General features: G+C 42.7%; 1 protein-coding gene across 1 annotated transcript in view; it reads left to right on the forward strand.

Annotated features, from left to right (window-relative positions):
* The window catches only part of STOM (stomatin), a 28,312-nt gene that overhangs the window by 8,078 nt on the left and 3,931 nt on the right, over positions 1–16,303 (forward strand). The window contains exons 2-6 of the mRNA XM_061199992.1: positions 5,202–5,305; positions 6,247–6,319; positions 7,357–7,439; positions 10,641–10,844; positions 11,806–11,940. Coding sequence (XP_061055975.1) covers positions 5,202–5,305; positions 6,247–6,319; positions 7,357–7,439; positions 10,641–10,844; positions 11,806–11,940 — 599 coding nt within the window. The remainder of the gene's footprint in view (positions 1–5,201; positions 5,306–6,246; positions 6,320–7,356; positions 7,440–10,640; positions 10,845–11,805; positions 11,941–16,303) is intronic.

A 16,303-nucleotide genomic window follows, 5' to 3' on the forward strand; every position in this document is an offset into this window, starting at 1 on the left:
TTGGTATTTCAATAATTCTTTGGCTTACCTTTTCCTTCTGTGTGTAGTAATGTGTATGACTCAGTCAGATTTTCACATACTGCGTGAAGGTATGTTTCTGGCCTTTGCTTGAAGAAGAAATCCCATATCTTTTGAACTTTAGAATAGAGTCCCCATGGTAAATGGAATTTATTATTTCACATGATTTCTAGTAGTGCCAAATTCAATCAACCTTAAAGGAAATCGGCTGATATGGGATCATTAACAACATGCAGTACTCTGAAATTATGCCTGTTATAATCTTGAAAAGAATATTTTACTGCTTGTCTGGAAGCCAACCCAACAAAAATTACTGTACAACTTGGTTTTGGTTTTTGTTTTTTCCGTTTGTTTCATGGTTTTGTTTCGTTTTCTTTTGTCTCTTCCCAGAAATTCTCTTGCTTTAGTACTTTGGGACTCTGGAAGGAATATTTTACATCTACTTTACAGATTTTTGTAAACATGAGAAATAATGTATATAAGGAGTTAGCTTGTGGCTGACATGTGATAGGCATTTAATAAATGGTTATTATTAGTGTTAATAAAATGTACCTCCAGAATGAGAGAAATTTAAGAATTGTGTAATTTCATCTTTTCAGCAAAATTAGTTTACACAATAAGGATGTATGGAAACTTTGCTAAAAGTATATTCAAAGCAACAGAGTTTCTAATTGAGAAAACTGGACACAACCTAAATGTTCATCATATGGAACGATAGAATATTATTCAACCTTTAATAATAAAGAGTATTTCCTGACATGAAAAGATGTCCACAATATAGGGGGGAAAACAAATTTAAAATTATTATTTCATTTTTGAAAAAAAGGAGGCTAGAAAAAATTCAAAGGACACATATATATTGTGTGTCCAATAGCAAGGCAGAAAATAATCACCATCCAGAGATATAAAAATATAGATCATTTTTCTTCCTCTATTCTAAACTATAATTTTAAATATTATAGTGACAGTATTTTGCTTTTAAAATAAGAAAAAAAAGTAATATTTTTAAAAATTTAGTTTCCTGGAGGTAAGCCCAATTTGAATGCTCAATTAAAAAATGTTAATGTATGGGCTTATATCCATTTTCAATACCGTGCTTTGGTTAAAATTTTATTCTACCACAGTTTTCAGGAAAGAGTTTGGTAGTAAAAGAAAAAAAATACTCTAAACCATGGCAAAGTAGTATTTACAACCAAGTATCATGGGATCCCTAATCTTTAAGATTGTTCCTACCCAGCAAATATCAACAAGTATTATCAACCAAAATGTCTCAGAAATACCTATTGTTCATTATTTGTCTTTTACCTCATAAAGGTAGGAGGGAGGATTCAGTCCTCAGGGTAATGAGTGGGAATCTTGAAGGAAATGAATTTCATAAAATTTGGGGGAGTAACTGAGAATTTCTTTTCCCCTTTGGGCTGTAGTGACCGTAAATGACTAAGGGTTTGTTTACAGCCTGGTGGAGTCTAAGCCTCACCTCTCTGAGGAATGTGATTTATGCACCTTTTTAAGCTATAACCAGGTGGGGAAGAGTTTCAAGGGTTGAGAATGGGATAGTTTCATTTTAAAGGCACTAGAATATTATGAAATAGCGCCATTTCTCCAGTGTGTATGCTCGGATTATTTCTAGCTGAGCATTTGAAAAGTGAAAGACCAAGCCCAGTTTTCAGAAAATCCGCTTAATTTCTTCTTCCTCTTGATTTGCAGTCAAATCCCATATACTCATCTGGGGTTTTCAAGAACATAATGGAAACTGAGCACAAAAAACCTGGGCTGTACTTTCCGATTTGTCCTTATGTAGATAATAATTCAATAACTTAATAATTTGATTCATTAATCAGCTTCTTGAAGGTCTTTGAATGTCCAGGCCTAGCCTGGCAGGAGGGAGGCACGAAGTGAGGGAAAAATTAAGTAGTTTCAGAGGCTTTTATCAAGAAGGGTAAAAGCCACCTATTTTCCCATTTTTCATCATGGAAATTGAACACTTGAGTGAAATAGGAGAATGACAGAAAACTGTCATCTGTGTTTACTGAGCACTGCCTCAATCCTGCAAGGCCAATCTGATTATTTCAAGTAAAGACACAAACGTTCAGAGAGGTAAAGATCGCACAACTAAGAAGCCACAGAAAGTTGAAACTTAAACATTCCCTATTCCCAGGAAATTCATCTAATAAGGGATATAAATGCACAAGAAATTACATATCTAGTTGGAAAGCTGGCTAAGTATTTTATATCCACTCTCTGCAAGATACTGTGCTAGACATTGAGAATATAAAAATAAAAAAGAAACATCCCTGCCCTCAGGGAGTTTATCATCTGTACTGTTCAGGACACAGAGCTTTGCCTGGAATATGGGAGACTTGGGGCAGTATTTTAGAAAGCACCAAATGCTGTCAGATAAGTATTTGTGGCCCATCTCTTCCTTGTTTGGAATTCCTTTCATTTTGGAAACCTAGACCTGAGCCTGGCAATGAGCCTTGAGACTGTCTCTCGCTATAAATAGGCACAGCTGGAATTAAGGGGGCTTCCTCTGTAAGAATATCAGATTTCATTCTTGGAACTCCTACCATGCTTTCCCAGCTTGGATTCTGTCTTGAGGAAGTGCTCCAAACACAACAACGTCTATAATAAGGATTTTTTTTTTTTAATTCAGAGGCAAAGGGTCAAAGAGTGAATTGATATAGAACATGGGCTTTGGAGTGAGATGACCTATGTTTGAATCCCAAGTCCTCCATTTTGTGACCTTGGGAAAGATGTTGCTTCAGTTACTTCATTTGTACAGTGGAATTTAGAACACCTAACTTCCCAGGGCTTTGTAAGGAGTAAATGAGATACGTGTCTAAAGTGATTTATTACAGTGCATGAAGTATAACAAACTGTCTAAAAAGGCTGCTGTGATTCATATCCGTTATGACAGCACCTGATAGGGCTTCTCCACCTATGGAGAAGTGGCCTTGCTTGGAATATTCTCTCACTGAACATATCCGTACCCCTCAAAATGATAACTTAGAAGCCTCCAGGATTAACTTAGTTCACTTTTACTTAAGTACGCATTAGGATGTTAACCTGACACTATGACACAGGATCGGAAAACTACAAAGTCGTGTATAACCAAAGTACTCATGTGTATTTCTGGTTTTTCATCTTATGTTTTAGAGCAGTTGACCTGGATACCCACGTGTGTCTTTTCTTCGTGCTCCCAGCCGTCACTCTGCTTCTTTCTTGGCCTCCTATTTATTCAAAGCCCCATCTCGCTACTGTCTTCGCCCCTCCTTCTGATCTGAGTAGTGACCCACGCCTGGCCTACCTCTTCCCCTCTGACCACCTCCCTCCCTCCCATTATTAAAACAGCTCCTGGAAAGACAGCAGATGCCTTCTGTGGTTAATAAGAAAAGCGATCTATCCCTCGGCCTATTCAGTCCCTCTGTCCCCCACAGAAAGGAAAAACAAACTAAAAACGAGGAAGACATCAGACACAGAGAGTGGGAAGCACAACTTAGGAAGGGAAGGGAATTTCCCAGGATGACGGTGAAAGGCGATCAGAGGGATGGTTGCTGCACCAGGAACATGAATAGGTCCAGACACGGCTCCAAGACTCTTCTTTGGAAGGTGAAATTGGTAGAATACCTGAGCCTGCTGAAAGGAGGTGTAGACAATTGATGAAAGGTTTGGGGTTGAATCAATAAGTACATTGAAAACTAAGCAAAGGGGAAAAAACAGACATTGACTCCAGAAAAAAAAAAAAAAGTTGTACAGGAAAAGAAAACGAATTATGCTTCAGTACGTGGCTTAGCTCTGAATGGCATTTGCATATTCATGAAATATAAAATTTGATATTGATCTAACCAAAATTATGCAATTCAAAGGATGGGTATATTTATGTGGGGGGGAGGGGTAGAAAGTCAATACATAAAACTCAAAACTGAAAAAACAACAAATAACCAAACCAGTGTATTATTTAGAAACAGAGGGGTTAAATACCACAATACTCAGCCGAAAGAGCGGTTGCCTTGAGTAGAAGGAATTGGAAGAGGTGAGCAGGGGACCGCGCTCTTGTACTCGTGGAACTGACTTCTTTAGCTTTATGCAAGTTTAACTGATAAAAAATTAAAACTAAAACAGAAAAAGCACAAATGCATAGCGACAGGCTAAAAAAGAAGGTGAAAGAACAATATCTAGAGGGGAGAAACATAGGTGACAAATTTTATTTATTTACTTCGAAAAATGTGCATGCACATAGAAAGGGTTTGGAAGAATATTTATCATCTCTGAATTGAATGATTTTTCCCTTCTTATACTTTTCTAAATTTTTTTGCAGTGGGGCATGTATTATCTTTGTGATCAGACAAAAGCTATTTCAGGGAATTCCCTGGCGGTTCAGTGGTTAGGACTCTGCGCTTTCACTGCCAAGGGCGCAGGTTCAATCCCTGGTCTGGGCACTAAGATCCCACAAGCCTCATGGCGCAGCCAAAAAAAAAAAGAAGGAAACAAACTATTTCATGTTACAGAAAAGGGAAACTATTAGAAATGTGAGAGGGAAACTATGTACAAAGATGTTCATTATAGCATTGTTCATAATAGCAAGAAATCAGAACCAATATGGATGATACTTTGTGCATATACCCAGTGAGATATTTTACAGGTGTCCTTTTTAAAAAGAGGACCTAAATGAGCTTATATGCGTGTATCATATGATTTTCACCTTTAATTGTGCTGTACCCTCGGCTTAAATTCACTTTGCCCTCCTTCCCCTTTTCATTGGTATTTTCCTTAACCATTACATCCTGCAAGAAGCCCCTCTGACAACCATCACCATTGCCTACCCACCCCACCCCACCCTACTTTCACCTCCATCCCAACGGTGTGGTGTGAGTTACCCCTATTCTGTGTTTTCAAAATATGCTGAACGGACACTGTATCTGCACTTAGTATTATAATGATCTGTTTGTCTATCTTGCCCGCTAAACTTTAACCTTCTTGGTAGTTGGGATTGGGTCTTACTTTTATCACTTCACTGCATAATAAAAATTAGGGAAAGTAGCACCTGCACTTCAAGGTTTTTATGAGGATTCGATGGGAAAATACATGTAAACAGCTGGTGTTCAGGGAATAGCAAGGATGAAGATGATGGAGGAACCATGCTAAGAACAGTGATAAGAGCTGTGTGTTTTTGGTTTTCACAGGTAGCCCCAGTGCAGGCCTGGGACCTTGTGGATGGATTTTGGTGGCTATATCATTCTTGTTCACAGTTATAACTTTCCCGTTGTCAGTATGGATGTGCATAAAGGTAAAGAATATTTCATCAACATCTGGAAAGGGGTCAACTCCTAAGTACATAAACCAACTGTGTGTGTGTGTTTGTGTGTGTGTGTGTGTGTGTGTGTAAGAGAGACAGAGAGAGACCATACTGGCCTATAATTCTTAACTCTAGTCACCGATTATAATGGAATCTTAAGACTTCTTTTCAGCCACTGCCCAGTCAGTCCCTCCTGACGATTAAAGTAGGGATCACCATCTAAAATTTTCTGGAGTCAGGGATGTGGGATGGTCCTGTGAGAACAAGTCCTCCAGAGTCAGGATGCTGAGGTGTGACTGCTGGTGCCATTATTTACTGTGTGACCTTTGCCGTGTAAAATGTGAGGAAATAGCAACACCTGCCTTATAGGGCTGTTGTGAGGATTAAATGAATTACGTACTTATCACAACACCTGGCACGTGTTAGTAATACATTAATAACGTTAATAATGTCTATAAAGTTATTGATACTGTGATAAATGACTATCATTTTCATATTCCTAAAAAGAAAATATGCTCTAAGAATTTTCAGATTACGTTACTATTATAATTTAAGGAATCAGGAGACAAACTATGAGGACTTCAGCGCTTTTTTTTCTGTATTGACAATGCATGAGTAACTGAATAATAATGTTAACAGCTGAGGAGTGAGGGTGTGGATTTGCTTCTGTATACTCTTCTGTACTTTCCAGATTTTATACAATGAGTATCTATTGCTTTTATAATCCATAATAAAAGTAAATAACTTTTGGTTATTTTGGCAGGGCTAATTAAACATTAACCATGTTACCTATAGCTATTATCTGGATTATAGAGAAGAAAACAAAATAGAGGTCATCTCACTTGTTTAGAGCAGAAATATATATTTTAAAAGCTATGCGTATAAATACTTGTACTCCTCATGTTAAATTATTATTTGTGCTTTTAATCTAGATCATAAAAGAATATGAAAAAGCCATCATCTTTAGACTGGGTCGCATCTTACAAGGAGGCGCCAAAGGACCTGGTCAGTACTAGGATTCTGAACTGTTTGCCTGGAGAACGAGATTCGCCCTTTTACTGATGTGATTTCCCTTATGAGGGTCTCTGTTGACTCAGAAGAGAGTTCTCATAGCAGAAGTTGTGCAACAATAGCAGTGCTGCCTACCAGAAATTACCCTTTCCTTCCTGCCTCTCCCCTCCCTTTCCTACTTGAGTTGATAAGTTTATCTTAGGCCAAGAATAGCCACAGCTATCGAAATTTGAGCGTGAGAGTCCCTACTGAAATAAATGCTTTCAGTCATTATTTTTGGCAAACTTTGATTAAGCTCCCACTGAGTTCCAGGCTCTGGGAATTCAAGGGAGATGAAAACACAGTCCCTGCCCTCAAGGATATTACTTCCTGGAGGTGGGACACCAACAAGGAAATAGGTAGTTACAACCCCACGTGATAAGTATTATGGTCAAACAGTCACAGATGGCTGTGGAAACCCAGAGAAGAGTGACGACCCCAACTAGTAGATGCTTTCTGGAGGTGACATCGTGGCAGGATGTCAGGATGGTGTGAGGCAGGGGAGAGGTGTTCCCAGCACAGAATATGTGCAGAGCAATGCAGAGGAGAGCATTGTAGGCTCAGGGAATTGCAGGCGGCCCAGCCCAGCCAGAGTGCAGGATGGGAGGAGAGGGGAGTGGCTGAAGAGGTAAGCGGGGTCAAGGTCGTGCAGGACCTCGTACAGCTTGTTCAGGGCTTTGTGTTGGTTCATAGGAGAGAAACTAGCAGGAGTAGAAAGATGACTTGGGAAGTGATTGCATTGGTCTAAGGGAAAACAAATGGGCGACAGTAACAGTGCAGTGAGGAGATGCAATCCACAGGTCTTGTGGGGACAGTTAGATGTGGGAAGAAAGCAGCGGGAGTCAAGGATGACATTCCTGGCTTCTGGCTCATTCACTGAGATGAACTGCTTTCTTTCGGTTTATCAGGTTGATTCTGTTAGAACTGAATGGTGCGGTGAGCTGGTCAGGTGCTGGTGTCTCTCTCTAATCTCGTGTATGTCTCTGTTGCAGGTTTGTTTTTTATTCTGCCATGCACTGACAGCTTCATCAAAGTGGATATGAGAACTATTTCATTTGATATTCCTCCTCAGGAGGTAAGGTTGTCTTTTGCTGTGAATAACTGAGCTATCACAGGGGAAGGGTCCTGGCGTTGAGAGGCAGCAGGGGACAGTGGTCAGAGCACAGCTTTAGAGGCTGGCTGCCCTCACCATTTTCTGGCTGTGTGACCTTGAGCAAGTTCTTTAACTTCTCTGTGCCTCCGTTTCCTCATCTATAAAATAGAGGTTATAATAACAGAACCTACTTTATGCGGTTCTTGTGAGGACTAAATGAGATACTCTATGTAAAGTGCTTAGAGCAGAGGCTGATAGGTAGTAAGTGCTATGAAAGTGCTTGTCGTTACTATTATTACAAAACGTACTGTCATGTTAATGTAAGTATAATATTACTGCTATCACCGTTGTCATCATTTTTACTACCACACTTCTCCTCTCTGGGCTTCTGATACAATATTCTTCTTACGGTTCTTGACTGTATTCTAAATAAATTGGTTAGAAGCCAAAGAATTAGAAACTGCCTGTTTGGTACTTTAGATAAGCATATAATGTTTTATATTAGTAATTATTTCAGGCTTTTTCAAATTGCTCCACACATCACCATTGAAACGCACAACAGAACCCAGAAAGTAGATGGTTGCAGTGAGACAGAGGAATTCCTCCAAACTACAGTGGTGGAGCCAGGACTCAACGCCAGCCCTTCGGATTCCCTGTGCAGTGCTTTCCCCACAGCTCCATGCTAAGTGCATCCTACAGCAGCTCTGTCCTGGCCCTTGACGCAGTGATGGCCATCCTGGCACTCGTGTCTAAGGAGTTGTAATAACCGTCGCAGATAGAAAGCCTAAAAACATGATGACGGGAGGGACAGAAGAAAACTGCCAGTGTTTCCTGGCCACAGGCCAGGTACTCAGCAGAGTGGTGGAGCCTTGTCACAAAATCCAGAAACCAGCTCAGGCACTTCCCTGCTGGCCCTGAGCCAAGTAGTTAGGGAGGTCAGACTTCGTAATCCACACCCACGAGGTGAAACCAGAAATCATTTTCACCCACAAGAACAAGACTGAGAGCATTGCTGTATTCTCTGCGTGGAAGATTGACTGTTAGCAGCCCCATTCAGGGTAGCGGGGAATTCTCCTGGCACTTTCCTCTGTAAACATGGCAGGCGTCCGGCAGGGTCACTGTGAGCTTCTGCCTTCCAGCTGCTTTCTAAACACAGAGCGGATTGGAACTTGGCAAGCAGTCCTTTTTCTGATCCCCTGTGAACTTACTGCAAAGGGAGATAAACACTCTGCCTACAGTAATCAGTAGATAGAGAGGATGCAACTTTACAAAGCTCCAGCTGTGGCAGGGTCACAGTGGCAAGAACTCATTTAGAAATGATACACATTTTCCCATCACATCATAGGAAAAGATTAATTTTCACACAAGATGGTCATATACTGTGTATCTATTTACAAATCCCCCGCTTCTCTTCCAGGTTAGAAGTATTTTTAGGTTACTAAAAAAAAAGGATTACTGCTTTGATGCCTTGCAGAACTAAACTGCTACGTATTATCATTGTTTTTATTACTTTCCAGTACATAGCTCTTTACACTCTCAAAAGGGCTTCGTTTCCAAACATCTTCTTCTTTGACCTTCAGAGAAATTTGCATAGACTTGGGCCTCATTATTAGCCCCATCTCACAAATGAGGAATCGCTCAGTCAGTCTAAAGGCCTTGCTGGAGGTCACCGAGGGAGGTGCCGGCAGAGCTGAAACTAAAGTTGGGATCTCCTGACTCTCTCACTCCCGCTCTTCATCCCTCACTGTATTCCTGGGACCACGTTTCAGTCCCGTTCATCTCTTGTTTACTGACTACCTGCTGTGTGTCAAGCACTCTGCCAGTGCTAGAGATACAAAGACAGACTGCCCTCAGGAAGTTCATAGTCTAACAGAGAAGTGATGATGTAGATAAATCATGTCACTGGAGTGAAGGGTCAAAGGAAAGAGTGTTTAACTCTGCCGAGTGAATCAGGGAAGTTCCATAGAGAAGAGGACACTTGAGCGGTGTCTTCAATGATGAGTAAGGACGCTCCAGCCTGAAGCCGTGGGGGAAAGAGAAGGGAGGACGTGCAAGCAGAGGGCCACCTGCAGAAAGGCCTGGGACATGGAACATGGTGCATGTGGGGACCTGCGTGTCATCTAGTATAGAGTGTGTGCAGGAGTGGGGAGGAATGAAGCCAGAGGGCAGATGTCAAAGGGCTTTACACCAAGGCAAGGACTTTGCCCTTGAGTGTGATAGGAAGCAGTGACGCATTGTGTCCTGTTGAGCATTTTTATGTAGCGCGCTGTAAATATACTTCCACCTTGACCTCACCCTACGAAAACAGTGCCGTTCACTTTTTGTTCTAGTAACACTCTGCTACTTACAGTTCATCAAACCTCGGCTCCCCGGTACCTCTCTTCCTTTCACACATTATTCTCTCTGCCCTGAATACTCTTTCACTCTATCCTCAGAAAATGTTGACTTCCTTTTCCAAGACTTAGTTCATGTATCACCTCTGCCACCTAAAGCTGTCCATCCTTTGTCCCTTAGAGCTTCCCTTGATTCCTCAACCTCTTTGAAAGTGGGAACCAAGTTTTTTCATACCTTTATCCCTGGAACATAGCACAGTGCCTGCTGCTAACTGCTACTAGGTCTCAGTATTTGTTAAGTGATCAAATGAAGGAATGGAATGAATAAATAAATGAATGTACCTTGTTAAAATCTTATAGACATAGTTAACATTCTGAAGCTTTGCTCTCTTAGTCCCTTTGGGCTGCTGTAACAAACCACCATAGACTGGGTGGCTTATAAACAACAGAAGTGTATTGCTCACGGTTCTGGAGGCTGAGAAGTGTGAGATCAAGGCACCAGCAGATTTGGTGTCTGATGAGGGCCTGCTTCCACTGTCTTTTCATTGTGTCCTCACATGGTAGAAGGGGGGAGGGATCTCTCTGGGGCCTCCTTTCTAAGGGCACTAATCCCATTCACGAGGGGTTCACCCTCATGACCTAATCACCTCCCAAAGGCCCACCTCCAAACACCAACACACTGGGGATTGGGTTTCAACATGGATTTGGAGGAACACAAACATTTAGTCAATAGCACTTACTAAAGACAATCAGCTAGTGTTTTAAGGTGTTCTGTCACATAACATTCCTTACAGTTTTATTAAAGAAAGAGGTGGTTGACAGTTGTAAAATTGCTTCCTTTGTGTTGTAGATCCTCACTAAGGATTCAGTGACAGTTAGTGTGGACGGCGTGGTCTACTACCGTGTCCAGAACGCTACCCTGGCTGTGGCGAACATCACCAACGCTGACTCAGCAACCCGTCTTTTGGCACAAACGACTCTGAGGAACGTCCTGGGCACCAAGAACCTTTCCCAGATCCTCTCCGACAGGGAAGAAATTGCACACAACATGCAGGTGAGGAGTGCACCAGTGCTGCAACTCACCAGAAGTGAGTTGGGTGTTTGAGAACTTTTCATCAAGTCAAGTTGGGGAATCACCGGCCTTTTTTTCTTTGTAGAAAAGTTTTCCCAAACTTGATGGAAGGGTATTTTTTTCACATAATTAGTTCATGGGTTAATAACACTCCGATGTGTGCGTTGTTTTTTAATTCCCTCCAGTGCGTATTTTTTTTTCCCAGAATTAGTGTTAACCTTTTTCTTTAGCATAATAGTTCAGAGGCCGTTCTGCAAGATAGCGCAGGTGTAGTTAAAGCCATATTCTGTGTGAGTCTCGTGACTGCCTTTGCAACTCTTGTGCTTTCCAGTCTTGCTTACGTAACAGATGATGGATCAAACCTGACTTGTTCAAAAAAGATCAAGTACTATAAATCTGAACTGTTATTATTTGTATAGACTTCACTGTGTGTGAAATCTCTGGTCTTACTTGATGCCCACAACAACCATATGAAATAGAATAGAATGATTTCATTCCTACCGTTGTAAAGGGAGGATACTGAAGCACAAAGAAATAACGTGGCTCACACAGAGTCACATTGGCTTAGGAGTCTGCTGGCCACCTGTTTTTATAAGTGAAGTTATATTGGAATACAGCCACACCCATTGATTAATGTACTACCCATGGCTGCTTTTGACCTGCAAGGGTAGGGTTAGTTGCAACAGAGACTGAAAATAAACAATCACTATCTGACCCTTTTAGGAAAAGTTTGCCAGCCCACGTTAGCTTATTAGTAACAGAATCAGGATCCACTCCCCAGTAACCCAGCCTCCCACTTCAGCCTCCCTGCCTCCATGGATAACTGATCTCTCTGCAACCCTCCACCAGTGCCTTACCCGCTCCAAATCCCAATGAACAGAGCTACCTTAGGCCACTGGGCAGGGGCTGAACATTTCTAGCTTGCCTTCTCTCTTCCTAACAGACTACTCTGGATGATGCCACTGATGACTGGGGAATAAAGGTGGAACGTGTGGAAATTAAGGATGTGAAGCTCCCTGTGCAGCTCCAGAGAGCCATGGCTGCCGAAGCAGAGGCATCCCGGGAGGCCCGAGCCAAGGTAACCTTTTTTTTTTTGTAGCCCTTTTGTTTTTCCTGTTGAGTTTTCTTTTTTAATTACACAAAGTAAAACGTGTTTGTTGTAAAAAATTGAAACGATCCTGAAGTAGTGAAGATGAAGGCTCTCCCCATCACTTTAAATTTTATTTCCCTCAGAGGCCAGCACTCTTAACAGCTTAGCGTACTTACTTGAAGATTTCCATTTGGGGTTTATTTGACTAGGTTATTAGTCTACTGGCTTGTTTGGTTTACAAAAGTGGGATCATACAATACATAACTGTTCTTCACCTTGGTTTTTTCACTTAACAGTATCTCCTGGGAATAGCAGTACACAGAGAGCTACCTCGTTCTCACTGCACACCCCATACATTATTCTCCCAGTGCCCTATTAAGGACACATTAACAGTTCTGACTTCAGAGCAGATGGGCAATTTCATCAGTTTGCTTACCATTCATTCCTTCCTTATTTTTGTCTTCTGTTTCATTCTCTGTCTTTTCCCAGGTTCTTCTTCCTTCTTACTGTTTCCTCTTCCTTTCTCTCCTCTTCTCTTTTTTTCACTTCTCTTTTTTTCACTTCTCTTTCTTTGATGTCTGCTTTCCCCCCCCCCTCTTTTTTTTAATCATTATCCCTGCCTATGTCTTAACCCTACGTGGGTACATGACCCCCATGGGAGGTGCTGGGGGAATATTTGTGAACCTGGAAAAGAGATCTATTGAGATGATAGTGCATAAGGATACAGGGATATCTCACCAAAGCCAAGGGTAGGAAGTAGAGTCAAGCCTCACCAGAACTGGAGCCAGAGACCAGAAAGCAGCCTCAGGGGAGGCAGGCATTCCATATCCTGGGCCACGTCTCGCTGCAGACAGCTGGAGGGGGAGAATGTCTGACTCCCAAGTGCACGTCTCACCAGTTGAACGCTGAAGGAGACACACCAGCCCCGATTCCAAATTCACAGCAGAGTGATTCTTTTCAGTCCAACTTCACTCAAAGATCCTAATAAGGTCCCACAGCCCCTTACCTATGAATGGGTGGAGGAAGAGGGATAGTTTTCATAGGAGTGGTTGCTGTGGATGTGACAGATCTCCCAGGATACCAGGAGCGAGCCAATTTGTTGCCGTTAGAAAACAGTAGTAACTGGTGATCATTGGCTAACCACAGAACCCTGCCCTTCTGTTAGGATGCCCTGTAAGCCACAGATTGGTCACTATAATTTTTTAGCCAGCACCAAATAGAATAGTAGCTCATTTGACACACTGCATCCAGAATTTTCTACTAACCAGGATTTTTAGATTTTCCTAATGTGTTCATTGATGCTTGTGATGACACTACAACACCCTCAAGTGCTTTCTCTCCAAACCATCATATTTTATTTAGAAAATTAAATTACATTTGTGTTAATGATATTAAATATGCTCCACTATAATTTAGTTATTTGGAAGATTAGGAATCGCTTTTACCTAGAATATGTCATTAACCAAAAGCCCCATTTCCAAACCATATTGAATAATAGAATTTATCATACATGGAATACGTAGAGTATCGGAGCCTGAAGGGTCCTTAGGGATTATCTTCTGAAGGTGACAAATACCCGGCCCAGAGGCTGCCACTCCACGCTCCGGCTCCCAGGCCATTAATTAACCACAGCACTGTTTTCCCCTGAGCTTGACTTGACCTTAGAACCGTGCTGAAGCACTGTAGGTAACAACCTGCAACTGCTTGGAATTGGCCCTAAACATGAAACTTATTTGCCATCTCACTCTTTAGATGAAAACATCAAAGCCCAGAAAAGTTATGTGTTTCCTTGAAAAGCACACGGTTGATTAGTGACCATGGAGATTAGAATTTCTTCTGCTCCTCGCTGCCTCCTCTGGGACTTGCCAGGACGGACCGAGTCTCTTCTACCAGCATTCTCACCAGTTAGGAAAGAGAGCTCCTGACTTCCCTTTCTAACAATAAGAAGAGATAAAGGAAGCCGGTTAGAATTCTGAATTACTGTGCTCTCACTTGGGTGAGGCTGTCTTTAAGGTTGCGGTTAGCACGCAGAATCACAAGGAGTCTCATCCTTCCATAAGGTACAGTAACCCCGCAACAGCCATAAGGCCCTGTACTCAAGTTCTCAGGGAAATAGGGGTCACCGTTTCTTCAACAAATAAATTGCAGAGGAAAAGGGTGGAAGAGTCTATAGATTAAGAGACTTCAGAGAAAAATTCCTCAAGTTAATTGGCCATCAGGGAAATGCAAATGCAAGTCACAAGCAGATGCCACACTAACCACCCACCAGAATGGCTTAAAAAAAGAAAAAAGAAAGCGAAAGATCCAAGTGTGGGTGAGGGAGGAGGTCTTGTTGGTGAGAATATAGATCGGAACAACCACTCTGGAAAACTGTCAGTCTGTATGTATCTGCGAGGAATGCACATGTTTGTTTACCAAAGGGCACGTGCTGGAGTGTTCACTCCAGTACTCCAGCAGCACTTTGTAATTACCCCCGACTGGCAACTACCCACATATCCATTGCTAGCTGGATGGATAAATAAACATGGTTGATTCATACGAAGGTGTACCGCACAGCAAAGAGAATGAACGTGTAAGCGCTCATAGGCGTAATTGTGAGAGAAAGGTCACAAAAGAGGACAGATTCTCCTGAACGTGTTATGATATGTTAGGGGGACCTCTTTTTAAAGTTTTCAGACCAACTCTTAATGACTGGAAATGGAATGTCTTCCGTGCTTGCAAATTCTCCCTTATTTCCTTTTTCACGGTTCTCAGAAAAGTGCCTGGCATGTGCTTTCGGGCTCCTATCTTTGGGGCTACTCATCTAATAATGGAGAGGGTGGGGTGCAAGAATGCAGGTCACCTTTCTTGGCGCTTCCCTCAGAGCAGCCCCCCTGGGCCACAGGAGGAGACAGCAGGACCGCCCACGTACCTGAAAATGCCAGCTTTCGACACGACGGTCTGTAAATATGAAGTGCCGATTGACAGGGGACTACTGCGCTTTTTGCAGAAGGCGCACACACCCACGGGTAGCTTGCGTTGCTTCCTAACATCCTACCCACAGTGCCCTCTTGGCCTGTATTAGACACAGCCTGTGGTATTGTGTTCACCTCTTGGGCAGCCCACTCAGAGTAGCTTTTCTATTAACAAAATGTGAGACGGCCGGGTGGGTCTGGCTTCCCAGCCAAGAGATGGTGTGTTGATTGGTAGTGGGAGATGAGCTATCTTTGCAGTCGGTGCATGTCCAGACAGAAAAAAGGACCTAACTGGACATCTGAGATGACATGGAAAGAAAATCAGAGCCTGCCATTCTCGTGGCAGGGTCGGCTTGTGCGTTCTCTCCAGTGTTTGCCTGGGAGGACAGTTCCCGGCTTCCCTTTCAGTATGGCTGGCACTGGCCCCTTCTCACACATCTAGTAGGGCATAATGGTTTGCCTTGATAAATTAAGGTTTTTATCCTCTAATCTGGGTTCCATCTCCCAGTAAGTATCCCCTGTCTCACCGAATGCACCGCAATCCAGGAACCTGGACTCAGCCTCTGTCCCCCTCTGGTCCGGTCCCAGTCCGCCCCACACTGTTGAGTCTCCCTCCTGAGCCGCGCCCCAGTCCGTTTCCTCCTCCATCCCCACTGCCGGTGACTGGCACCGAATCACTCTGAAAGCTGTCCCTCTCGGTCTTTTCTCTTGCTGATGCTCAGACATCTGTTGGAGTGTTTGCTCAAACTAGATCTGATGAGGGTTCCCATCGCCTCCGGGATGAAGACGAACACCCGAGCTTGTGCTGCCCTTCCTACCCCGCCCCATTCCCCCCCCAACACCTTCCCACCTTGTCCCATTCGTCTCCCACCTTCCCACCCTGCCTCATTCATCCCCTACCTTCCCTTCTTCCCCAGAGTGCTCATCCCCTTACGGGGTCCTGGAATACACCAGCTGTTTTACACCTCAGTACCTTTTCATGTGTTCTGCCTGAAATATTCTTTCTCATCTTAATCCAAACAGCAAGGCTTTCGTCCTGTAATGTTCAGCTTCTTCTGTAACCTCACCACTTCACCTTCTGCAACCTCACCACTTCACCTTCTGCAAAAATTGCTTTCCTCTCAGTGCCGGCATTTGTACATGTCTCTGTCAGCATTTGTCACACTGGAATGAAATGACCTGCTTCCAGTCTGTCTCCCCTACTTGGCCAGGAGCTGAGGGAGGCGGGGGAGTTCCCCCTCTATCCCTAGCCCCTCACAGGGCTTGACACCTGGGAGGCCCCCAACGTTTACTGTATACGTGAATGAAATTGTACTGGTCATAAGACCATTGCTTTTAATTCTGATATTCACAGCAGTGTTAAGAACCATTAATATTTTGAGATCCCTGTGAGAACA

Source organism: Eubalaena glacialis, chromosome 9, assembly GCF_028564815.1.
Source record: "Eubalaena glacialis isolate mEubGla1 chromosome 9, mEubGla1.1.hap2.+ XY, whole genome shotgun sequence".
NCBI lineage: Eukaryota > Metazoa > Chordata > Mammalia > Artiodactyla > Balaenidae > Eubalaena > Eubalaena glacialis.